The sequence below is a fragment of the Brachycentrus maculatus genome, unplaced genomic scaffold, assembly GCF_059751285.1.
Source record: "Brachycentrus maculatus isolate JH-2025_06_01 unplaced genomic scaffold, ASM5975128v1 h1tg000115l, whole genome shotgun sequence".
Classification (NCBI taxonomy): domain Eukaryota; kingdom Metazoa; phylum Arthropoda; class Insecta; order Trichoptera; family Brachycentridae; genus Brachycentrus; species Brachycentrus maculatus.
Window position 1 is genome coordinate 1,649,017 of NW_028280868.1, and position 26,632 is coordinate 1,675,648.

Consider the following 26,632-nt stretch of genomic DNA (forward strand, 5'->3'; position numbering starts at 1 on the left):
TGCTATTGCGTATTATTACTTGATTACATGTATACATATATATATATATATATATATATATATATATATATATATATATATATATATATATATATATATATATATATATATATATATATATATATATATATATATATATATATACATATATATATATATATATATATATATATATATACATATATATATATATATATATATATATATATATATATATATATATATATATATATATATATATATATATATATATATATATATATATATATATATACATATATATTTATATATATATATATATATATATATATATATATATATATATATATATATATATATATATATATATATATATATATATATATATATATATATATATATATATATATATATATATATATATATATATATATATATATATATATATATATATATATATATATATATATATATATATATAACTATATTCAAAATTAGTATTATTATGTTTAATAAACCAATTCCACTGTTTTTATGCAAAAAAAAATGTGTAAAAATTCTTTCACATTAGGAAAATATCTTAAGGAGTTTAATCAAAAATTTTAACTTGGTGAATACCAATATATTCTACAAAATTTTGGTATTTAACAAGTAAAAGTTAATTTCTAAAAATGGATAGATATTACCACAAAGTAATTACCCTATTGAATTTATTTAAAAGCTATGAATTATCTTGGCTAAACATTAGTTTAGCCGTATTGTAAAACCCCTGGCATTTATTATGTAGAACTTTGTTTTGGTAGCTAATTAATATAAGTTTTCTGTATCATTAGTCTAAAGAGCTTTCGAGAGCTTTTCTTCATAATAAATAATAAGGTATAATTTTTTATGTTATTTAACACGTGCAATTAATAATATTATATACCTAATAACACATTTTCGCCTAATGATTTAAGTTCTATACGCGAGATTCGCGTGTTGTAATCGTATTTCAGTCAGGTAACCAAAATACGTTCACGTTTAATCACAAACTTTGTACTTACAGTGAGGAATAAAGTTCAACGGTTCTGAGAAACACTCGCATTAGGAAAATGTTTTCCATAGCAATGTCGCCGCTGCCATTCCAAGCAAATATTTTCTTTATTTCCATTACGGTTAATGACATAAAAAGGGTTGTAATACAAAGTTCACTAAAAGCACTTGCAAATAAACGGGGGATTAGGTTGTCAAATGGCTAGTATGAAAATCTTATGTAGGTCGTACGAAATAATTATAAAGAAAGAAGTTGACATATAAGTATTCAGCTAGAATATATTCTGTATGGCATCTTTGTCTCTTCTAGATTCGTGCATCTCCTCATACATACCCGCCAATTATTTCAACTCCTGACATGTTTTTTTCTGCTAAGTTTTCCTCGGTCTTTCTCTACTTTCACCATTCTTTCCTCACTCGTTCGTTCCACATGTCCGAACCATTTCAAAACACCTTTTGTAATTTTATTGATAATACTCAACTCAGTCCTGCTTTCTTTCATTATTTCATCATTCGCACATCTATCATACATCATTTTTCCTTACATTTGTCTGATGACTTCGTTGTTTACTGCTATGTTTATAAACATTTATGTAACAATGATTAAAGAAAACACTTCGTTTTTTACCACTTGAGTTTTATTATAGACTTCATGTTTTAGAAGTTAAACTTCCATCATTCAGGTCTGTATAACTTATTATTAATAAATAATAAGTTTTGCAGTTAGTTAGAATATTAGTTAATGCCGAAATAATAAATAAAATAACATTTATGTATATATATATATATGTATATATATTTATATATATATATATATATATATATATATATATATATATATATATATATATATATATATATATATATATATATATATATTTATATATATATATATATATATATATATATATATATATATATATATATTTATATATATATATATATATATATATATATATATATATATATATATATATATATATATATATATATATATATATATATATAAATATATATTATATATATATATATACATATATATGATCAAAAATGGAGTCTTATTTTAAAACATTAATAATATATAGTATTTTTCATTGTATATTCTTCTGAAAATTTTACATTTATATATATATATATATATATATATATATATATATATATATATATATATATATATATATATATATATAAATATATATATATATATAAATATATATATATATATATATATATATATATATATATATATATATAATATATATATATATATATATATATATATATGTATATATATATATATATATATATATATATATATATATACATATATATATATATATATATATTATTTATAAATAAATATTAATTGTTTCCCATGTAGTATCCATACAAAATGTCTGCATGTCACTTTCTATATTGTCAATCGATTGATGACATCATAATAAATTACTTTCATAGACTATGAACGGGACTCCGTTTCGCTTAATCGCACGTCAACAAAACCGCTACATGCCATATGAAAATTACCAAAAATCACCCCAACCTACCCTCCTGACGACAAGCTGAAAGTTAAATTGTAGCGTTTATTAATGAACCACCCTTCACGAGGGCAGGTGGTTTTCACAAGTGTTATGGGAATATCGTAAATTAAATAATTAACGATTTTATTATATTGATTTAGTTATCCCGAGAAATGTTATTTACGCTTGAAAATCTCCATATCACCAGTGCAAACAAAAATAAAATTTAAATTGAAAAACTCTTTAGGGGATGTCTATTGACAAAAAAAAACTCTTCTCTCTCTTTCTTCTATCATGGTCAGCGTCACCTAGGCCATGCCTTGCAATCGAGTTATATTTTTGAAACTTCCATGACTTCTTTGGTCTTCCTCTAGATGTCTTTCGAGGAAGATTCATGACGATATATATATATATATATATATATATATATAAATATATATATATATATATAAATATATATATATATATATATATATATATATATAAATATATATATATATATATATATAATATATATATATATATATATATATATATATATATATATATATATATATATATATATATATATATAAATATATATATATATATATAAATATATATATATATATATATAAATATATATATATATAAATACATATATATATATATATATATATATATATATATATATATATATATATATATATATATATATATATATATATATATATATATATATATATATATATATATATATATAAATACATTTTTATTTATGCATTTATACATATATAACATCATAATTATTATATTTTTTATTCGGCATTACCTTTGTTTTATCTTTCACCTGAAGATGGAAACATCTGTTTCGAAACTAGTCCTGTGTAATGAAATAAAACCCATTAAGTAGTATAAAACAAGTGTTAAATTAAAAAATATATATTTGAAAGAAAAAACAAAAAATGGCATAAATTTAGTGGAATAACGTGATGATTTAAATTTAAAAATATAATATTTGTACAATAGGACCACTTATTTAGTTATTATTAAGGTAAATACCACAAATTTTGAGAATTACATATATTCTCATCAGCAGGTGACAAGTTACAATAAGTTTTAAAATCCATGTTCATAAAGCGGATAATGCATAAACCCATGTGGAGGTATCTTCTCGTTTCAGTAAACAAAGTGAATCTAAAAGCATCCACGTGTCGGGTATCGATTCCAACATATGTACATATGTAACATAGGTAATTACACAAGTAGTCGAACTGAACACTTTCGTACAGGAAGAGCATCCTAATGGGGCTTCGCTGTGTAATTTACTATGATATAAAATATCCAATTACCGCCATACTTGTTAGTACATAAAAAAACCTTTTTTAATAAAGAGTTTTCTTTATTTGATCCCGTATTTCGAAATCCCCATTAAATAAAAACGCCTTTTTATATTTTTTTTCTTAAATAGTACATTTTTGAGTATTTGTACCACATACTCGTATATTTCGAATATATTTTTAAGTATATGTTTGTTTATTTTATCTTATTCCTAATTTCTGTATGGCTGCGTTTATATTGGTTTTAAGCAGATGTTAAATTATTGTTAAATAATTTACTGTTTAAATTATGGTTTTATTGAATTAAGATGAGATGTAAGACATAAAATTTCAATACTTGAAAGTCGTCAGGCCAGGAGTCGGGAAAAATCAGCGGGTGTGTATGAAGAAATGCATGAATGTAGAAGAAACGAAAATTGTTTGCAAAAACAGATTGGTGTAACGTTCTATTTTCTGTGCCTACCCCTGCGGGGAAGCGACATGATGGTTATTTATATATAATTTATTATTTGTATATAAGTAGTTAGATAGAATTTAGGGGCGAAAATTTGCCAATTTTTATAAGGATTCTTCACAACAATGTCAAATATTAACATGATTTCCGAATACGAGTGTTAAAATATTTAAAATAAAATAAAATTGGTCATAATCATAATAGTAAAAAAAATTATAGTTCTTCAAGCTATGCAATGCTGAAAAGTCAATTAATTCATGAGCTTTTAAGTACCTATCAATGAGTTAAAGCCGATATTTCCATTTGCCGAAAATATCCCCATTGTGATTGAAATACATATAAACCAGCGGAAATATGATCCTTATTGTGTCTACTCCAGCTCACTCAGTTTGACCACACCATGTGCTCGAGTAAAGTGCAGTAAGTGGTTTGTGCTATACTTGCATACATGTAGTATTCATGTACACGCTACTAATGTCTCGCCTTGCAACAAACAAATACATACATGCTTCCGGCACGCGACATATTGTAAATCACACGTGGAGATCGAGGTACATTGTACCTACCCAGATAACGTCTCTGTAAGGCGGTCGCATTTTGTCCAAAAAGATGAAGGCCAAAAGTTTTCTCATCTTTTAAAATTATAATAATAATTTGGATACTAATAAATTTATGGATCCATTTTCTCTCAAAGCTATTTAAAAAGCCTTGAATAATAATGTGATGAAAAAGATAGGCGTTACGGGTTCAATTCCTGCCAATTGCAAAATAAATTCAAGAAAAAAATATTTTCAATTGGTCTGGGTGTTTGTGATGAGTTTTGCACATTTACCTTCCCTATCCTTACTATCCTACTTGCAGACAAGCCTCTTAAAGTAGAGGCTTTGCGGGTTATTCTTTTTTTAATATGATGATGTGATAGTGATAAAAAATAAAAAATAAAACTCCAATAAGCCTTGGGACATCATTTTACTTTTATAAACAAAATATGAAATTATAAGACATTAACATTTAACAGTTAACATTTTGAGTGTGTCCAAATACTTGTTCACAAATCTGGATTATCTCCAATTACAGGAGTTATTTTTCATATTATTTTTTGACATCTCATCAAAGATGAAGAAGAATATGGAAGTCTGGGCATTTACGGGGCTGAAGACCGTCAGTAAAGTTCTAGTGATTCAGGAACAATGTATCTAAATTTGTTCATATACGAGTATATGGAACTTCCAAGAATTTGAGTAGTGTGGTTGTCAATAATGGGTAAAATTGGTGAATGTTACACGTGTGTAAAGTGATCACTTAAACTAGCCTATGACGGTCGTCAGCCTAACTTTCGTATTCTTCTTCATCTTTGATGAGATGTCAAAAAATGATACTCTTTTCATTTATTTATTTAATTTTATTTCGTCATACACATAATTATGAACTACAATAATGTGCCCTCACTCCCGTGCCGAGGGTACATTTTACAATATTTATCTATAAAACTGTATGATAGAAATTTGTTTATGACATGCAATCAAACACGACATGGCCGAATGATGCTATCTACTTCGTATCTACCCACTTCTATTATTCATTTATGAAAACTTCTTTTATATTTAGTTTATTTTTTCAATGACTTTATGGATAGTGGAAGCAGGTTGTAAAACTATATTGCATAATAATCGTCATTATTTCTATGCCTAGGACCTTATATCTTTCAAAATCAGACAATTAATTAATATTCATTACATCTCACAGAAATTTAATCCAGTAATTAACATATTTCAATTCATTTGATTATCTACATCTCATAGACTAAACAAAACATGATCCAACATAATTCATAACGATACACCCACTCTAGTCTGAACCCCATACCACCTGGCAGAAATCATTCAAATTAACATTTTGGTCTCGGGTAGCATCAAAGATAATTCTCTCAGCCATATAATAATAGGCTCATGTGGTATCAAGAGACCTTTATATGAAAATAGGCTTTATAAATTTATATATGTAATATTTACATATGAAATGGTATATCATAAAAAGATCGTTGAAAAAATGACAGTTTGCTCCTTTTTTTGAAATGTATAATTCAACCCTAATGTATGGAAGTAAAGCGTGGCAAAAAAGGATGAAAGTAGATTGAATGCAGTCGAAATGCGATCTCTCAAAAAAATGCGATATAATCGATAAAAATTAAGGGTGTGTTGAAGCGGTTTGGGTATGTGAATCTAATGAGTGAAGAAAGAACAGTTAGAAATGAAAGCAGAGGAATACCAAGGAAAACCAAGTATTTCAAATACTTGAATGTGGTCTGGTCAGAAGCTCGAATAATCGGCAGGTATGCATGAAGAGATGCATGGATGTGGGAGAGACGAAGATTGTTTGTAATACAGATTGGTATAGCGTTCTTTTCTCACTGTCTATCCCTGCGGGAAGCGGCGTAATGGTTAGTTAGTTATGTTATTTATTGTTGGAAAAATTCAGTTAAAAAAATAGAAAAGCGTTATCCATACTTTTAACAGCTGATATATGTTCTTTTAATGTTCAAATAAATACTCAAGGTACGATAAAAAATCTCATTAAAAATGCCATATTTAACTATTGTTTTAGACGTAAAAACATGTTACGCTAATAAATGAGTATATCTTATGGAAAACGAACTCTCGCAAAAATTATACGACGGGGCATAAAAGCAAATCGTATTTTTATTGAAGCGCAATATGGTTTCTTCATTCTTTATATTAGGGTGGTCATACGAAGGAAGGGTTGGGGAATAAGCCCTACCTACCCGCCTAATAATAATCGTGTCGAGTTACTTCTAAGTTACTTACTGTATTTCTTATATACAGGGTGATGCAAAACGACTAGAATTTTCATTGAAACATTTTACAGTGAATTTCATGAAAACATTACTGTAACTTTCACCATGTTCTACCCATGTTAACAAGCACACTTTTTAAATTTCGGAAGCTTTATTTATCATTTAATTGACACCTTCTTCCATATGCAACTTTTCGACACCATCTATATTTGAGTTAAGTAAGTTTTTATTTAATTTATTAGAGACATTTAATAAATCTAATAAAAGACGTCTGAAAAGGTGTTTTTCAATTTTTAATAAACTCGTATTTTATTAATTGTTGTTAATAACAAGTTGTTTTATTCATTAACTAGTTATTTTATTCATAATATTTTGAATGTATCCGAAACTTTGTTCACAAATCTGGGTTTTCCAAATCAGGATTTACTAACATTCTTATCTCAACGTAGATGAAGAAGAATATGGATGTCTAGATATTTACAGGGCTTCCGACCTGTACTGTGATTACTTTATACATGCATAATATTCTACCCATGATTGACAACCACACAAACTTCATCCAAATAATCAACCGTTTTTTAAACCTAAAACGTTTCACTTCTAACTTTTTCAATTTTTGCTTGTATAATTTTATTTATTTATATAAAGCAGTTTTTTGTTAAAGAAATATTTGAAAAAACTTTCTCGAGCTAAGGATAAACAAATCAATAAATAGTACTAAGATTAACATCATGTATAATATAAGTGTTTTTGTATAGGTATGTTTCATATTGAACGTCTGCAAGGCGCGTGTCGTGTGCCTTCTGTACGTAAGATGCGAAAAATGAACGCCTTTATATAAGTGATAGGGTAAATTGGTGACAGTTGGTCGTTTATAAAGGTCCTCTAAAATATCGAATATTTCGACTCTCAAATAACTTTTTACTCAATCTTTATCTATGAAGATATAGGATTTAAAGAGACCTTTGAAAACATAGGTCTTGTTTTCAACTCGAAAAAAGATGATATTGAAAACTTGAAAAAAACGTGTGAAATATGGTATGGACATGTGGAGAGAATGGATAGCGTGAAAATGACTAAGAAAATATCTGTGACGAATGTGAGCGAGAGAACTGAACGAGGACGGCCGAAAAAGACTTGGCACGATCAGATCAATCTGAACCTAAAATCTGGTGGTGTTCAAAGTCTGCGTAATCGCAGGGCATGTATGACCAGACGTATGGATGTGAAGGAAGCGAGGAGTGTATATCAGGAAATAAGAGTGTGGCGTTCCATCCTCTCTGCCTACCTCTGCGAGGAAACGGCGTGATGGTAGCAGTAGTAGTATATACAATACCCAGAAATTCATATTCTTATTCATCTATGTTGTGAGATCAAGATATTAAGTGTGAAGGTCCTCACCAAAACGTTACATTTCCATTAAAAATGATTTCAAGTAATCGGGAATTCTAGCTTGTAAAATTCCGCCTCCGTAGTGTAATGGTCATATGTGATTTTTTCACTGTAATATTTATTCAATATCACCCTGGACTGGTACCTGCCGCAGAGGGCTGATCACCTTTCCTTCATGTGTAAAACGATCAAGATAACACTGCGTTTATATGATGCAGTGCCCTATGCCCCATTGGGGTGCGGATAAGGGTTTAAAAAATAAAATAAAAATTGTTACGTTTTGGTGTGATTTAATGATTTCACATTGGTTTAACACAGTATTGGTCACGTTTTGACGCAACTTTAATAAAGATTTCGATAGAATACAGTAAACATAACAGATTTGCATTTGAAGGACTTTTTGAGCAATATTTGAACTTTTTGGTGAGGACCTCCACAAGTAGTCTCCTAGGCGTATACTTTTAAACGTCGCGCTAGAACATTTGAAAAAGAATTATTGTCAGGCGTAAATGGCGAGGATAGTGCGGTACCGGTATATGCCGACAGGTGGCGAGGGCGCCGGGTGTCGACACGCCTCGCAAACACCCCTGCCGAAGGGTCGAGTGCGCCGCGTCGCTTTGTGCCGCGGCCGAACTTACAAACCTTATTGTAATTCGGGCCGCTTCCTCGCTCGTGTGACCTTGCACCTTGCGTTGCTTCATAATTGGCTGACAAAATGATTACAAGATTTGGCTACCGTGAATGATATCCCTGGTTCGATTCTCACAGAGAATAACAATTTTAACTTAGGTGAAGAAGAATTTGGAAGTCTGGGCATTATAGATCTTATGCCCTGACTGGTACTTATAAGCTGGTTAAAGTGATCACTTTATATACGTGAAAAATAATCACCATTCTACCCATGATTGACAACCACACCACTCAGATTTTGGACGTAATATTTATGTTTTGATTGACACCTTTTTTCACATACGACTTCTTCAAGAAGCCTAGGTGTATGAATGTGTCAAATTAAGGCATAAATATAACTTCCGAAATTAGAGCAGTTACCACTTAAACCAGCCTATGGCAGGTCGTAAGCCATGTAAATCCTCAGACTTCTATATTATTCTTCATCGATGTTAAGATATCGATATTTGGTAAATACTCCAAGTGGAGACAAACCCAGAATTTCAGAACAATGATATGGACAGAATAAAAAAAATATTGGAAAAAGCAATGATTTATTTTTTGGTATGTATTTTTAAACAGTAATAGTCGTGATTCTGGAGGCGTTGTTTGTTTTCGTAATGTTTTTCAAAACCTTGTAAGGGAATTTAAAAAAAAGAAATGTTACTATTTTTTAGTAATTAAAGCAATAAAAATATATTAATGTACTATTTGTCTCTAGAATCGTTCTATTAAGTTGTACTTGTCCAGTGGTTGTGTTGTTTGTATGTTTACAATAAATTTTAAATGTCAAAAAGGTTTGTAAATTCTGCCCAAATAAGGTGCCTTTTCCCGCCATTAACACTATGTTTCTTTCCGCCAAAAGGATAAATACTATTAAATGGGTAAATTCAAACGCACTTAAGCTCCTTTCAACTTTTTTACTTTTCTAATGTCGTGAATTATTTCGATATGGCGCGGGCGATGTTTTTTATTTGCGGTGTGTCATATTGCGAGCTGAGGTAATGATCGCCTGAGGTAATTTCAGTTTGTTAATCCCTCGTCCCTATTTTTTGTGTTGCCTACTTTGGGTCTTTTGCACGCTTCCGTTAGGAAGTAGCGTAAAGTCTAGAACAGTGGTTCCCAAACTCTTTTGGACCACGGACCCCTTTTCATAGTAAAAACTTGCCTACGGACCCTGGGTAAAAACTACATAAATTCATAGTAAAAAATACAAATTCAACTTTTATGTTTTGAATGGTAAGTATGGTGACAAAAATAAAATATCCATAAAACATTTAGTTGAAAAAGTATTTTCTACCTGTTCTGTGTCTTACTCTTTATTAAAAACAATATAAAGAGTGAGGAAGATGGCATTATTACCGTAGACGCATCTCGTTTTAAAATTAGCTAATAATTTATTCATTGTTATTTATTATAACTTCCATATTGATAAAAATGTGTCACAATATTTTTTTTAATATTAAACCTTCAATGGACTTACTGACGTTGTTCAAAGCCCCCTAAATCAATTTTAATTTTTCAAGGACTCTGAAATATCCCCGGGACTCCTTGGGGGCCGCATGGACCACTTTGGGAACTACTGGTCTAGAAACTCTAATATGAGTCATACTTACCAAAACTTGTTTCAATTGATCTTTATATACGGCCACACATGTTCCATGTTGAAATGCGAAAGGCTTGTATTGGACTGTTTTTTTTTACCTAACGAAATTCTTTCAAATGCATCTACGCAGTATCATTATATAGTCAGCTGATGACTATTTTTGTAAATCTGTAATTTTTCATCTCTTGTGTGGACGACAATATTGCATGTTTTGAGTGAATAAAATTTTATTTTTCACCATGTATTTGTAAATAAAAAAGGGTGAATAAATAAAAAAAAGATCACTCTATTCATACAACAGTAATTAATGTTTTTTTTACGATTTTAAGTTGCATCCTTACATTTTGAGAGTTAACACAAACTCTAAAAATATAATGGTCTTGTCATGCATCATGTGACGTACATCTTGAATCAATTAAAAGAAAGACAAATACACCAGATATATTAATTTAAATATTGCAGATAGGTACTGATAAAATATTTAATTGATTTATTTTATACAATATTTTATCACGTTGCCTGACTAACTTTGGTAGTCCCCGCTCTAAGTCGAACAAATACGTATGTATTTCGATTCTTAAAACAAGTAAGTGTTATATAAGAAAAAATTATAATTGTAGACAAATTATTGATTGAAGAATTATTGACTAATTATAAAATTGGAAAATATTTCTTGTGGCTCGCTAACATTTGTCAATTATCATTAGAAATCTCAATTTTAAGTTTAACGGCGTTTACTTTCGGATTTTAAAATTAGATAGTATTTTGCTAGAGAATTTACTGATTTTTTATTAAGTAAGATTAAGAATTAATTAATTAAGAGTTTTCGTTACAATTTCAAATTTTAAAGTGATTCAATTACGCGCTTAAGTATTTTAATGTATACATCGTTAAATCCAGAATTACAATAGCCAAAGGGTGAAACCTTGAAGTACATAGTTCCAAGTGGTAAGATATCGAATAACTTAGAAAATTTGATAACTTAAAGTAGAATGATATATTCCAATTAGAATATTCCGTCACCCCATGAGTATCGTACTACCCGCCATTCAATAATAATAATAATACACCATATGTAAAGGGGAAGGGGATGATTGTGCGGTGAGTTATGTCCGCCGGGTAGAGCTCCTAAGCCACGCAATCGTTATTCATCGGTTTACTAATTTCCTTGGGCAGTTCGTGTAACGGAACTTTCAGAGCTTCCAGCAAACAGATGCAAGAAACGGGCGAAAAAAGCTGCGTCATACGACAATCGTTAGGCGTTCATCAATCTACGAAAGTCGGAATAAACACGTCAATATTGCACTAATGGATCGTCTTATTGCACCAACCTTTCAACATTCTTAATCATTTAAATTACAACAAAAAAAATCATTTACAAGTTTAATTTCTCATACTTGAATGAATTTTATGGGTGAATTTTTATTTGTATAAACTTATACTTAGACTATGTTATTAACTGTATATTATACTATATAATGAATATGAACGATTACATAGGTTTCATCCAATAGATTTACTTACATTAGAGGAAATACTTAAATTTAAATATAAAATAAATATTCCTGGTAATATAATTTTTTTAAATAAAAATGATTTTTTTTTAAGAAGACAATTCGCTCACTCCTTTTGAGAACGTCATAAATCAAAAATCGTCAATTTTCAGTTGTGCATGTTTTTGGAATACCCAGAAAATGTACTATATCCCAGCAAAAGAGGCATATTTTTAACTCAATATTTACCCACTACAGGGCAGAAAGTGTTGTTTTTGCATTTTGAACAAAAGGTATTGTTTAATTATTTTTAAAAAATAATTTTAATATTTTTCAAAGGGAGAATAAACCTTCAGGTTTTACCTAAAAAGATCTGATGCACAGTAAAAAGTTTAATAAGTGGCTTTATATTTATTTTTAATACATTGTATTTTATATTTAAACTTTAAAAACGTTCTCCTGAAAAATCAAGTTTTTTGATTTATGACGTTCTTGAAAGGAGTGAGCGAATTATGCTTTTCAAATCTTCTTCTTCTTCCTGGCTCTATCCCAACTTATCGTCTTTGTAGACTGTTGGGGTCGGCTCTGCTCGTATTCAGGTTGTAGGAAGTTCTATTATATACAACGTCACCTAGGCCATGCCTTCGAATCATTTTATATTTCTGTAGCATCCATAACTTTTTTGGTCTTCCTCTAGATGTCTTTCGAGGAAGATCAATGGCGATTGCCAGATTCACAATATGTTCAGGTTCTCTGCGTCCTATGTGTCCATACCATCTCAATGAATTACCAAATCGAATAAATCGACGCCCCCTACGTAAAGTACTCTATCTGCAAATCTGTTACTTTACAGGAGAGAGCCTAGAAGATTTTTTCAACGTATTCTTTTTTATTAATTAACGGTTTATCTGAAATTCTAAACTAGTATTATACATTCCAAAACACGATAAAATAATGCACTCAATCGTTTTAAAACTTTATACTTTGTCAAAATTAAGTGGTTAGTGTTTTAGGAGTTCAGTTTATTTCGAAAATTCGAAGTAGATAGCGTCTTATACGCCTGAAAACTTGGCGTAATTTATTTTATATATTTTGTTTGTTTGTTTATATTTGTAGATAACGGTCAGTTGATAACGTACACCAAATATCTCAAAATTGACCAAAATGTAGTTAGAGCACTCTACGTAGGGCACGTCGAAATAAGTGATGTAACATAAATTAATTGAGGAAAGTGCTTTAGTCTTACCGTAAATATGTTGAATAACATAATATTCCATCTTCCTCTCCCTCTCTTCCCTTCCAGGCTACCAATCACAACCAGACGTTCCAGGCTATCCTCACTGCCACGGATTATTAAACATATCTGAACCCCGGTGTAATTTTGTTTACAAGTCCTACGAAGTAGTCCATATTGATGTGATTGTCTCGTTTTCCAGCCGCAGAGGTGGACCTGTTAGGGGCTCTGTCCCTGCACAACTCCAGCCGACAGGGGGTGGTGCCCGTCACGGTGGAGCAGCGGCCGGCCTTTCAATTTACTGGTAAGCATCACCATCCTCATACATTTCACACATTTTACTGCACATATCGCTCACTCCTTTCAAGAACGTCATAAATCAAAAATCGTAAATTTTCAGCAGGGCATGTTTTCGGAATGCCCAAAAATTGTACTATATCCCAGCAAAAGCGGCATATTTCAAACTTAATATTTACCCGCTACAGGGCAGAAAGTGTTGTTTTTGCATTTTGATGAAAAGGTATTGTTTAATTATTTTTTTAAATTTACTAAATATTTTTCAAATTAATAAAAAACCTTCGGGTTTTACCTAAAAAGATCTGTTGCACAGTAAAAAGTTCAATAAGTGGCTTGATATTTATTTTCAATACTTTGTAGTATATTTTTAAAATGTTCCCCTGAGAAATGAAGTTTTTTCATTTATGACGTTCTTGAAAGGAGTGGACGATATATTGTGCTATGGTTATGGTCATGTGTTTTAACCTTCTATGCATATTTTTGAAGTGATGATGATTTTAAACGGAGATGCGATAATCGTTGAGTGACATTTCAAGTACGTGTCATGTTTATTAGCCTCATTTTGTTACACGAGAGAGAAGAAGAAATAACGTAGAGAGAAGGAGAAAGAAAGGAGTGGAGCAAAACAGAGCAACGTATACACAACGATAAAAAGTGATTATATTAGTATTACTAATTGAATCACTAATTAATGAAATTGACTTTTGACACTACCAGATTTAAGGTTATGATTGAACTGATCGTGCCAAGTCTTTTTCGGCCGTCCTCGTTCTGTTGTCCCGCTTACATTCGTCTCAATGATTTTCATATTCATTCTCTCGTTATCTATTTGCTCTACACGTCCATACTACCTTAAAGAACTCTTCTTTATATATAAGTGTAACACGAATGTAAATAAATCCCTTATCCACCAGGCTAAAAAAGGCCAAATATTATTATTATTAAACCATATCCGCTCCCTAGGTGGAGCATATGGAGTCCACAAACTGTCTCCAGGCTTTTCTGTCGGCTGCCAGCTCCCTTGCATCCTCCCAAGTCAGATCCGCGACCCGAAGTTCTGACGAGAACTGACGATGAATTGTCAGCAGTGGTCGTCCTGGGCGGCGCGAACCTGATGCCTTGTAAAAGAGGCAAGCTTGATTAAGGCTCTCAGGAGGCATGCGGAGTACATGGCCAAGCCAACTGAATCGCCTTTTCTTGGCGACAGTTGTGACCAAAATATCTCGCCTTATCTTTTAAATAGTCTTCTTTTAGGCCAAATAGCCCTTTAAATTTCATATTCTTGCCCATGTATGTTGAGATCAGTATAAAAATATTCAAACGTTTATTGGTCTTTACATTTACTAAGTCGACTTCAACATTGTCGATTGGTGTAACTCGATATACCATTTTATTCCTTTTACATTGGCATTCGATATCCTTTCGAATAACCAATTGATTCGCAGTTATCAGCCATGTCATCGCCCTGTCTGCAGATTGTATAATGTTAATATGTGCATATCGGTTTCCGAAACAGAGTATTCCTGCATGAGTGCAATCAATCCCCCGGGCTCCGCGGAGACGGGAGACGGGAGACGTCATCGCCAGTGCAGTTTAGTGGGGGACGCTGACCCGGGATTGTTTTCTCCTTCGCCTCTAATATTATTTTAATTCCCCTCAAATACACCCCTGTAGGGAGCGCTGGGCGTGCCGACTCCACCCCTAGACAATGAGAGATAGCTATCTTGTATTTTAGCTTTATCTAGAGTTCGCACTCTATTTCTGACTACTTTTTTTGTAAATAATTATGTAGTCTACAATATTTGACGAGATATAATACAAAGTCAGATAGATAATACTGTACATTGATTATAATCAATAATTATTGACGATGTTCGGTGATCGTGTCAAAAGCTAAACCTCATAAGGGGATTCTTTAAAAAATGGTTTACCTGGATATTCACCCCATGTATCCTACTCCCTTCCATTTAAAATCATCATCTCCTCTTCCTTGCCCCATCCCAACTTATCGTCATTGTAGACTGTTAGGGTCAGTTTTCCTCATCCTCAGGTTGTAGGTCCTTCTATCATATACAACGTCACCTAAGCCATACCTCCGAATCATGTTATCTTTCTGTAGCATCCATGAATTTCTTGGTCTTCCTCTAGATGTCTTCCGAGGAAAATCCATGGCGATCGCCTAGTTTACAATATGTTCAGGTTCTCTACGTCCTTTGTGCCTATGCCATCTCAATTGCCTTTCCTCTACCTTACTATCGATATCAGTTACACTCAGGCTTCCACGAATGCGAGAACTCTTTATTTTATCCATTTAAAATCATCATATTCTCAACTAATTTACCAGCGCTCAGGACTAACCTGACTTCACCCAAAACAAACGCAACGAATATGTTATATTTAATTAAAATCTCAGACTATTGAGAAAGCAACCAAAAGTATGTCAGGTTCATAATCTTATATCTGAAGAAATAAATTTAAATAATCATTATTGTAAGTAATGTAGGATATGTTTTTACTAACATTTTTATAATGCTTTGTAATAAACTCTACGCGGCTACATAAAAAATAAAGATAATATAACCGCATTTTACTTAGTAAAAAGCCAACGTTGTATGAATAGAGGTACGGACGAATAGCGAGTTTCTACTCCTCCGTATTAAGTTAAACCATCGCAGTTGGTATCACTTCTGCTGGAATAATAATGATTAGAAACAATTCTAGCAGATAATGCGATTTTCTATTGTAATAACATTATTATTTTGTATTTTCCCGCCCCCGCCGAAATACAACACCTCCGAAAGGGGAGGTTGGGACAAGTTGGTACTGACACATTCATTTTCGAGTAGATGCTACTTTTCAACGATGATTGTGTTTGACACGTGCAGAAAATCACGAACGTTGGCGCATTAAAAATAATAGTATTTTTATACACACGCCTTTGTAGATAAGACTTTTGTTAATATGCAGCGTGGTATAAATCACCGTTACATGTGTTTAAGCTTATTATGGCCATTGAATTAAAATATTGTGAAAATTTTATACAACGTTAATACAAAAAATTACATTTACATATTTTTCTTATTCATTTTTTATGTCACATAAATTTTAAAACACTTTTTAACTATATTTTTAGTGCTCAAATCATTGCACACAAATACTGGATTTTATGCCACAAAAGGGCTATTATTAAGACTTTATTCTTATCTCAACATAGATGAATAAGGATAAAACAACACTCAATAGTTGTTTCCACTTTGTTTAGTATTATCGATAAATAAACGTAGATTTTTTTACGCGTAAGAGTTTGTTAATAAAAAGTGAAATACTGATTAAGAAATGTTTTTAAAAAAACTGAAATTCGATAGATGAATAAGTTGCTAAGTTAGAAATATGGAAATCTATGTATTTACACAGCTTTTGATCTTCATCGACTGGTTTAACTGATTATTTTAAGCATTTGTGACATTTGCCATTCTACCCATGATAGAAAACATATTACATAAATTTCGAAAGTATGTATTCATTTTAGGAACATTTGACTTTTTCGATGCTTTTTTTTTAAAATTCACATTAAAAAATCTTCATGTGTAAGAAAAATATGTAAGACGTAATAATTTTAAATGATAATGCCTCACACAAAGTGCAGCGAATTTTCCGAATGCTCATACGACCACATGATTAAATGAATAAGTTTCCATGGCATATTTCAAAGTAAACCCCGTAAAATAAAATTTATTTTTTAAAAAACTCGTATCGCCAAGATACTCGTAAGACGTTCACCAAAATCTAACAAATACCACGATATTTCTTTATTTCGCGTAGGGTCGTTCGTCCCCTATTCAGGATATATAAGTGATTAAACAAAGAAGAGGAAGGAAGATCTCTTCTAGCTTGTCAAGGGTCTTGATGACACCCCAACTCGTGTGGCTGCATATTGCGAAGGGACATTATAAGACGGAAAACTGTGGAAAAATAAGAATAGAGAAATAATCAACTTATCAAACAGGGAATTTATAATATGTAAATGTGAAAATTATTTTCATTGATATGGATAGACCTACCCCTCACTTTTATTTAATTCCACCCTTAAACTTCCGTTTCTCATATTCCATTATTACTCTGTGATTATGACATTCCATTATTATGGTAACGAGTTTTATGTTTAATTAAAAGCTCAATCCTCTTTAAAAATGACTTTTTGGAATAACGCCTCTTTTAAAATCTTAATGGCCACTTATTTAAATAAATTAGCATTGAATCATTAATAAACAATTGTCTGCTTTGATATTTTATGTACCCTAAGAAATCTGTTTTAATTTGGATCACAAAAAACAATTAAATGTATCATTCATAATTGACAAATCATCTCATTGATGTTTTCCATATTTTTTACTTTACCATTTATTTTATTTATGTTTCTACAAATTAATATGAATACAGAATAAAACAGGAATAACAAGAATAAAACAAGACTAAGTATTTACGGGGCTTAAGACCTGTCATAGGCTGGTCAAAGTGCTCACTTTATACACGTGTAATATTCATCATTATACCCATGATGACAACCACACTACTCAAATTTTATCACTTAAACCAGCCTATGACCGCCCTGTCAGGGCTTACAGGGCTGTCATAGGCTGGTTTACAGGGCTGTCATAAGCTGGTTTAAGTGTCAAAAGTTTAAGTATAGTGCGGTTGTCAATCATAGATAGAATGATGAATATTACACGTGGATAAAGTGATCCCTTTACTTTCAGACTTCTTTATTCTTCTTCGTCTTTGTTGGGATTTAAATATAATAATAATATTACAATACATTAAACTCTACAGATTTTTTAAACAAATTATTGTTTCACATCAAGAAAAAAGTGGCGTGCTTTTCTTTCTTTGGCGGATTTGAAACCAACCCCAATTGCGAAGAGCAATAAAGTGAGTAATTCAGCCCGCTTGAAAATGCGCGCAACTCCCTTTTGAATAACATTTGATATAGTAAACATTTCCCCACGGGCGGTGTGACAGCCCTTTGTGGTGATTATTGCACGGGCAATTTAATCCCTCGCCTGAATAAATATCAATTAATACCCCGGCACAATATTGCCCCGCGACACCCGACGGTTCTTTAGCGACAAACTTCGGGTAGGACCGTGATAAACGATCAATTTGCAAAGTGGTTTATCGGAGAAGTTTATCAAGTTTAAATTTGATTTGAAATTCATACCGTAATTTTACGGTATGAATTAAAACAGTAAAAGCATTTGCTTTTACTGTTTTAACTGCTAAACTTTTTGAATTCGGGATGTCTTTCATTTCCAATTTAACCTGTAGTATTATACAATTTAACCTGTGCTTTATATATCAGCAGGCCTTTTTTAAACAAAAAAGATCCTGAAAGTCACTTCATGTCAAGCTTTTTACAAAAAAAAATCAAATTCAAATACTATTTAATTATTCACTACAATACCATATTTTATCATTTTGACGGATCATATAAATAAATATTGTAATTGCGTAAACGCAAACATTGTTTCGTCCAATTGATATTGAAAATTTAAAAGTATATATCCACCGCGTTACATTGGAAAAAACTCTTTATATTAGTAGCATCCACAAAGAGTACAGTAAAAAAATAAATCAATAAATAATAATTTATCGTTATTTCAAATATATTCTATATTCTTCTAACCCTTATCCGCACCCAATGGATTAAAGATAGTCCACCTCCGTAGTGTAGTGGTAAGTGTATGTGGCTTCCATGCTGGAGGTCTCGGGTTAGATTCCCAGGGGGATCAAAATGATTTTCACTGTCATATTTATTTAATATCACCCTGGACTGGTAGAAGAAGCGCAGGACTGATCAACCTTGCCTTATTATACTTAACGATCAACATATCATTGTATGAATTCGATGTAGTGTCCTATGTACCACTGGGTGCGGATGAGAGTGGGGGAAAACAAACACCCCGTGTCCGTTTTTATAGTGTAGTGGTTAGAGCGTTTGCTACCGTGCTGAAGGTCTCAGGTTCGATTACGAAGCGTGATAATACCCTGGACTGGTACAAGAAACACAGGGCTAATCATCTTGCCTTTATACGATTAACGATTAAGATAACTCTGCATCGATGCAGTGCCCTATGCACCATTGGGTGAAGGTAAAAAGAAGAAGAGTTCAAGTATATTTGAAATACTTTATTTTATAATGAAATATTTATTTTAAGTTTTCTCATTTATATTTATCTCAATGAGAAAACTTCGTATTTAAAAGTGATACGTATGTTTTTAATCTATGTGCATACATTAATGATTGGCACGGAAACTTCCTTTGTAAAATAAAAATAAATATTGATATAATTCCAAGTACATACGAACTACGACACTTTGCGGTCACACGTGCCAATTTGATGGTCTGCCACGTGGTGTATTGTGAAGGGTTGAATCAGTGCTGAAAATACAGACATATTGTAAAGTTGAATGGCTTATTTTTTATTGAATAAATAATAAATCTGGCATGTTAGGATCAACGAGGATTTATCACACAACAATTTATGTGACGATAAAAATAATAATAGGAATTGATTTCTATTTTTATTATCATAAATTTACGTTATTTTTAACATTAATTGATAATATATGAACTACTTGAGAAGTTCGCGTAATGAATTAACGTACAGATAATCACAAAAATGCATTTATTAAGTGTGAGGTATCAGTACATATAATAAATGCATTTTTTGTTTTTAAACTGTTAAATTTACTGATATAATTTTTGAAAATCGTAATCAGTACTGTAGTACAAAAAAAATTTTTTTTTTATACTTTTGTTTTCATAAATAAATATAATACGTCTAAAACCAGTGGCCTTTTTCTCCCTTCATATTTAATTTTTAGGTAGTAAGTAGCATCTCGTATAAGAACAAAAAATAATTTAATCGACATTTTGTTTCAACATTTGTTAGCTTTTTAAATGAAAAAAATACTCATAAAAACATATGACCGAGGTCTTTGGATGTCGCGTCTGTTGCTCTAACCGATAATGACTGAGCAGTAACTAATTAGTAATAGTACCTTAGTTGAGAAAATAATCGTACCCTATCGAATGTAATCTCTTCACAACCTTTATTGTATTTTTTACCAAACTACACCAACCATCTTTCATTTAATTGAACACGTGAATCTTTCATCGTGCTCAAAAAAGGCGGTTTTTGAATTACCTAACGTCCAAGTGACTCTGAAATCTAACTATGGCTTATGCAACACCGCTTATCATGACCCTATTCAGGCTTCAACTATTTAAGTTTCATAGCCTATGCCTACCCTTGAGTGGATTTACTCTTTATGTTTAAAGTTACTATAATTTCATGTAAATTCATGAGTGAAAATTCTAGTCAAAAACACTCTTTTTACTGGTTAAATATAATTAGTAGGTACAGTAGTTATTAGTTATTTTTTATAAAGAATATCGTAGTCGTACCGAAGAAAGTGACCAACTAACAGAGATAATCATAATAATAAAAGAAAAAGATATAAAATAGTCAATGATCACGTTTTTGTAAAAAATGCACTTGGTCACATTCTCCTGTATGACTACGATTATATTTTAAAGTTCAAACATTATTTTGGACTTTTAATGAAATTCGAACGTTCCTTTTAAGTGCCCAAGTAGTTTCCGAACGATCCGTTCGATTGATTTCGATTTGCACACTTGTATGTCAAATGTCAAAATGACTCGAATTACGAAACCGCTGGCGTGGCGACAAAGACGCCTTAGAACTTTACAAGTCGTGATGTATTGGTGACATTTCTTCCCCCCGCATTTACCGCTGGCCGCTATATGTATTGAATTCCTCCGGGGTAGTTAGTCGTCACCGTGAAAATTACACGGCGATAAATTTCGCCAACGCGTTATTAGCCCTGTTAAATGGTCCACGCTTGTCTATCGCTTTGTTCCCGAATCACGACCCTTCCCCTAATTCAACTTCCTCGCTCAGTCCAATTCAATTGCGACGCAGATTTGTTGAATGTGTCAGAAAAAGACGTTTCTCGTTTTTCTCTCCCTAGAAAGTTTTTTTGAAAACTTCGGATTCTAGGATGAAATATCGCTCACTCCTTTTAACATCATATATCAAAAAAACTTGATTTTTCAGGAGATCGTTTTTAAAGTTTAAGAATATAATAAAATGTATTTACAATAAATATCAAGCTACTTATTAAACTTTTTACCGTGCAACAGATCCTTTTAGGTAAAACCTGAAGGTTTTTTTCTCCATTTGAAAATAATTAAGTATATTTAAAAAAATAATTCAACAATACCTTTTCTTCAAAATGCAAAAACAAAACTTTCTGCCCTGTAGCGGATAAATATTAAGTTAAAAATATGCCTGAAAACTGATGATTTTTGAAATGTGACGTTGTTGAAAAGAGTGAGCAATATGTAGCTTATAAAATTTTTATAACAATATACAGTAAACCCTCCTATAACGTTGAGATAGGTACCGCGTTATTGGAGGGAACTTTATATGGGGTTAAATTGTATTTTAATTTTAAATGACAGTCTTTTCCGCTGGTTAAAATGTAAAAATACAATTTCAATCATTAACCCCATATAAAGTCCCATCCGATAATGCGGTACCTATCTCAGCTTTATAGGGGGGTTTACTGATAATATTCTGGGATAATTACTATAATTTTGTCCACCTCCGTAGCGTAATGGTCAGCAAGCTCAGCTACCTTACTGGAGGTACCAGGTTCGATTCCCAGGGGGGGTCAAATAAATATGTGATTTTTCACTCTAATATTTATTTAATACTACTCTGGACTGGTCCCTGAAGCGCAGGAGTGATCACCTTGCCTTCATGTGTTAACAATCAAGATGACACTGCTTTTATATATGATGCAGTATCCTATGCACCATTGGATGCAGATAAGGGTTATAAAAATAAGAATTACTATAATTGTGGGTTCAAATTCCATGTTTTTGAGTTAGCCACAATAATACAACTTTATTTTCTGGTCTGTATATGTGTCATTAGCGGAGGGCTGATCACCTTTCCTTCATGTGTAAACGATCAAGATAACACTGCGTTTATATGACGCAGTGCCCTATGCACCATTGGGGTGCGGATAAGGGTTTTATTATTATTATTATATGTGTCAAATTTTACATCATCAAGAATTTTTATGATGTTCTTTTTTCTGTATTATAAAAATTATCAATCTGCTAAGAATTTTACATATGAATTTCCCAAATAAACTTATTTAAGTTATCTAGTTGTCGTAATTATGTGACTCATACAAATTGGTAGTGTCCAAATTACAGAAGCTAGTTTGAATATGAATATGCAACCCCAAGTGCCCTTATTCATTTATTATTTACTATGCACATTCACTATCATATTTAAGATATATAAACTGAATATGCTATAAATCCTTGTAAATAACTTCTTCTAATGATGCATAGGGCACTGCATCGTATTGACGCAGTGTTATCTTGATTGTTACTTACATGAAGACAAGGTGATCACTCCTGAGCTTCGGGGACCAGTCCAGGGTAATATTAAATAAATATTAAGAGTGTAAAATTGCTGATATTTATTTACACCCCCCTGGGAATTGAACCCGGGACCTCCAGCACGGTATCTAAACACGCTAACCATTACACCACAAAGGGTGGTGTAATGGTTGCGATGTAAATAACAGGCATCAAAACTTTCTTAGAAAACAAATAAAAAAAAACCAAGTGCCCTTGCTATTTCTGCTATTCTTCTGTTCTTCTTCTAAAGTATTTATTATTCCTCCTCCGTTTTCTTTCCCATACAGCAATAATGTCCTTCAACCTGAGCTCATTCACTTATGTCATCAAACATATTCCAGTCCATATCCATTAAGCCACTGATCCACTGATCACATTGTCCACTGTTTGGCAGACAAGGTAATCAGTCATGCAATCCAAATCTGATAAAGAAGTGCATTATAAAACTGGTAGAAAGTAGTTTACTAAGCTTTACATTCATATAGTTGTCCAAGATTACTGTGGACTGATTTGTTAATTTGGTAATTTCAGGTGATAATCGCGAACTAGAGTTACCTCCGCAAGCGTTTCAGAAAATAACAGAACTATTGAAGGAATCTCCGGAATTCACTATGATGGCGACCTTAAAACAGGATTTGGACAATTCCGGAACTATCATGTCTTTTTCACACGGATATAACAGGTAAACAAGCATTTCACTACCCACTTTCCCTGTAAAGGTAGTGATGAAATCAAAACATTGTAAATTAGTTTATTTATTAGTTTCATTATAAAACTAGTTTTAAGCTTTACAAAGACCCAAAAAGTCTTATTTTGAAGGTATTACATCTTCGGCTTGATTCATTAGCTAACTCCATCTGGGCTTACTTTACAAAAGGAGAAAATTATGACAACTCAACTTCTGGCTGTTCCGAGTTCGATTTCCAGAGGGGTCAAAATGAATTTATGTGTTTTTTTCACTCTAATATTGATTTAATAATACCCTGGACTGGTACCTAAGTGTAGGACTGAGCACCTTGCCCTCCTATAATGAATGATCAACATTATGTTTCATGAATTTGATGCAGTGGCCTATGCATTATGTGCGGATCAGGGAAAAAACACCCCATGTGTATCTCTGTAGTGTAGTGGTTAGCGTGTTTGGTACCGTGCTGGAGATCCCAGGTTAGATTTCTAAGAGTGATAAGAGTCATTTTTCATTCTATGATTATTCTTTTTTTGTAATTCTTATGAAACTTTTTTAATACTGACTTTGAAATGTTTAGCTCTAAGTTTTGCAATATCTAGAAGACAGATTCCTGACCTTATTTGGTCTAGTACCCCCTGCCCAAATTTCTCATCGACGGGGGAAACTAAACTGCTATAATGTGCTCTAACAGATAAGGGGGAGGAGTAAAAATATATTGCTCACTTCCCAGCTCTCCTTTCCGTTTCCTAAGGCCTCTAGTGCTCCCTATAAGAACTCTCCTTCAGCACTAGGGGTGCAGTACCGCCCCTGTTGGCAATCTGTGATGTATAACTTGTAAAGGACTGACAGTCAGAGATAGGGCAGGGGGCGGTAACGGAGTGAGGGAATGCTGTAAGTGTTGCTTGTTGGTTGCAGGTGCGGAAGGATAGAGCGAGGCAAGCGGCTGGTGAGTTCTAAATCTCAACATCGCATATCGGTGAGCTATACGTGTCGTTAGGTGCACAAGATCCACTCATTATGTGTTGAAACAGTGAATGCTGTAGTGGATCCGATGTACCACTCCTGACATATTTATATATAGGGGAGAATCATGTATCTTGGAATGTGTGTACCTCGGAATGGTCCTCCTAAACTCATTGCATGTTCATGCATCGTTACCCGACTTTACTTCCACTCGCCTCATCACATTTTCCCTCTTACCCGAAGCATTTCATTGTTTTCCGCCGTATGTCGGCTTCCATTCTTTGGTGATGTTTTTCCTTCTAAAAAGTATCCCGAATTGTTATCGGCTTTTATTTTACTCGCATGCGTGACTCGTGTTTCCATCATGTTATGATCCGTGTTGTCATGTTTTATTTCCTTAACCCGTTGTTATACACCCTCAATGTTCTGTGGTTCCCATGTGATATTTTAGCACCGATCCATACTCGATGTTCGATGTCATTTCACTTTGCATCGATACCGTCGATGAGGTATTTAAATGTTGTCTCTTTATCATTAAACTGTTTTGTCTGTTGCATTCTGTCGACTGAATTGTGAATATTTTTTCGCAAAAGAGAATCTCGGAAGAAAGGAGGAAACCATACTGTCTCGAGTCGCGTTAACTGCATTCCAAGTAACATGAGAATCCGCTTTCTCCTTACATCACGCTTTGAGCCATATGTGAAAATATACTTAGTCACACTCTTCGGACGCTTACGCCTTATCTTCCAGTTTCATAAAAAAATATTACGGAATTTTTAGTTCAAATCTGAATTATCCAATTATATAAAGCTCGCCTAGAATTTGCCGCTTGTAACGTATTTTTGGAGAAACAGATTATTATGGAAATGCGTTCCGAGGTACATGAGCCCCCTATGTATGACGTAAATGTGGCGATTTTGAGATCTAGACATCGTACCATATCGCTCCCTCGTCGAGTAAGAATTGACGTACGCACGGCACGCATGTTTGTTTAGTAACGCACGGATATTGAGATGTCTCTGTACCTCGGAACGGAGCTTGCGTTCCTCGCGCTCGATGAGTAATGTGGTCTGGCGCAGGTACCTGGAGCTGCAGTCCAGCGGGCGCAAGGACGAGGTGCGGCTGCACTACGTGGCGGCCGGCAGCGACTCGCCCAAGATGGAGTGCTTCCCCTTCCGGCTGGCCGACGCCCAGTGGCACCGCGTGGCGCTCAGCGTGTCGGGCACCGCGCTCGAGCTCTTCCTGGACTGCGCTTCCGTCTCGCGGCGCCTCATCCCGCTGCCCGACCGCAACTTCAGCCAGCCGCAGCTCTCCCTGTGGCTCGGCCAGAGGAACGCCCGCCACTCCTTCTTCAAGGTAACCGATCGCCCCAGCGACACTCCCGACCACATCATCAAACCTATCTAATAATGCTGTACTTGCAGGGCACACTGCTGGATGTCAAAATAGTGACCGGACCTCATGGCTACATAAAGCAGTGTCCAAACATACAAACCGGGTGCCCCACGTGCGGACAGTATATTGTTATGGAGCACAGAATACTAGCCATGGAAGAAAGAATGAGAAAGCTCGAACAAATTGTAACTATGCTATACTTTAATACTACTTTTAATAAAAAAAAAATATTTATTTTATATGATGTGTA

At 32.7% G+C, this 26,632-nt stretch overlaps 1 protein-coding gene across 4 annotated transcripts in view; it reads left to right on the forward strand.

The window, feature by feature from the left end:
* Positions 1–26,632, forward strand: part of LOC148309933 (protein kinase C-binding protein NELL2-like) — a 92,717-nt gene that overhangs the window by 51,057 nt on the left and 15,028 nt on the right. For 2 of the 4 annotated variants that reach the window (XM_088259268.1, XM_088259269.1), the window contains exons 2-5: positions 13,716–13,817; positions 23,868–24,018; positions 26,067–26,343; positions 26,412–26,567. In XM_088259268.1, the coding sequence (XP_088115394.1) occupies positions 13,716–13,817; positions 23,868–24,018; positions 26,067–26,343; positions 26,412–26,567 (686 nt within the window). Of the gene's footprint in view, positions 1–13,715; positions 13,818–23,867; positions 24,019–24,939; positions 25,001–26,066; positions 26,344–26,411; positions 26,568–26,632 lie in introns of those variants that run through there. The other 2 variants (XM_088259270.1, XM_088259272.1) reach the window with 2 other exon arrangements.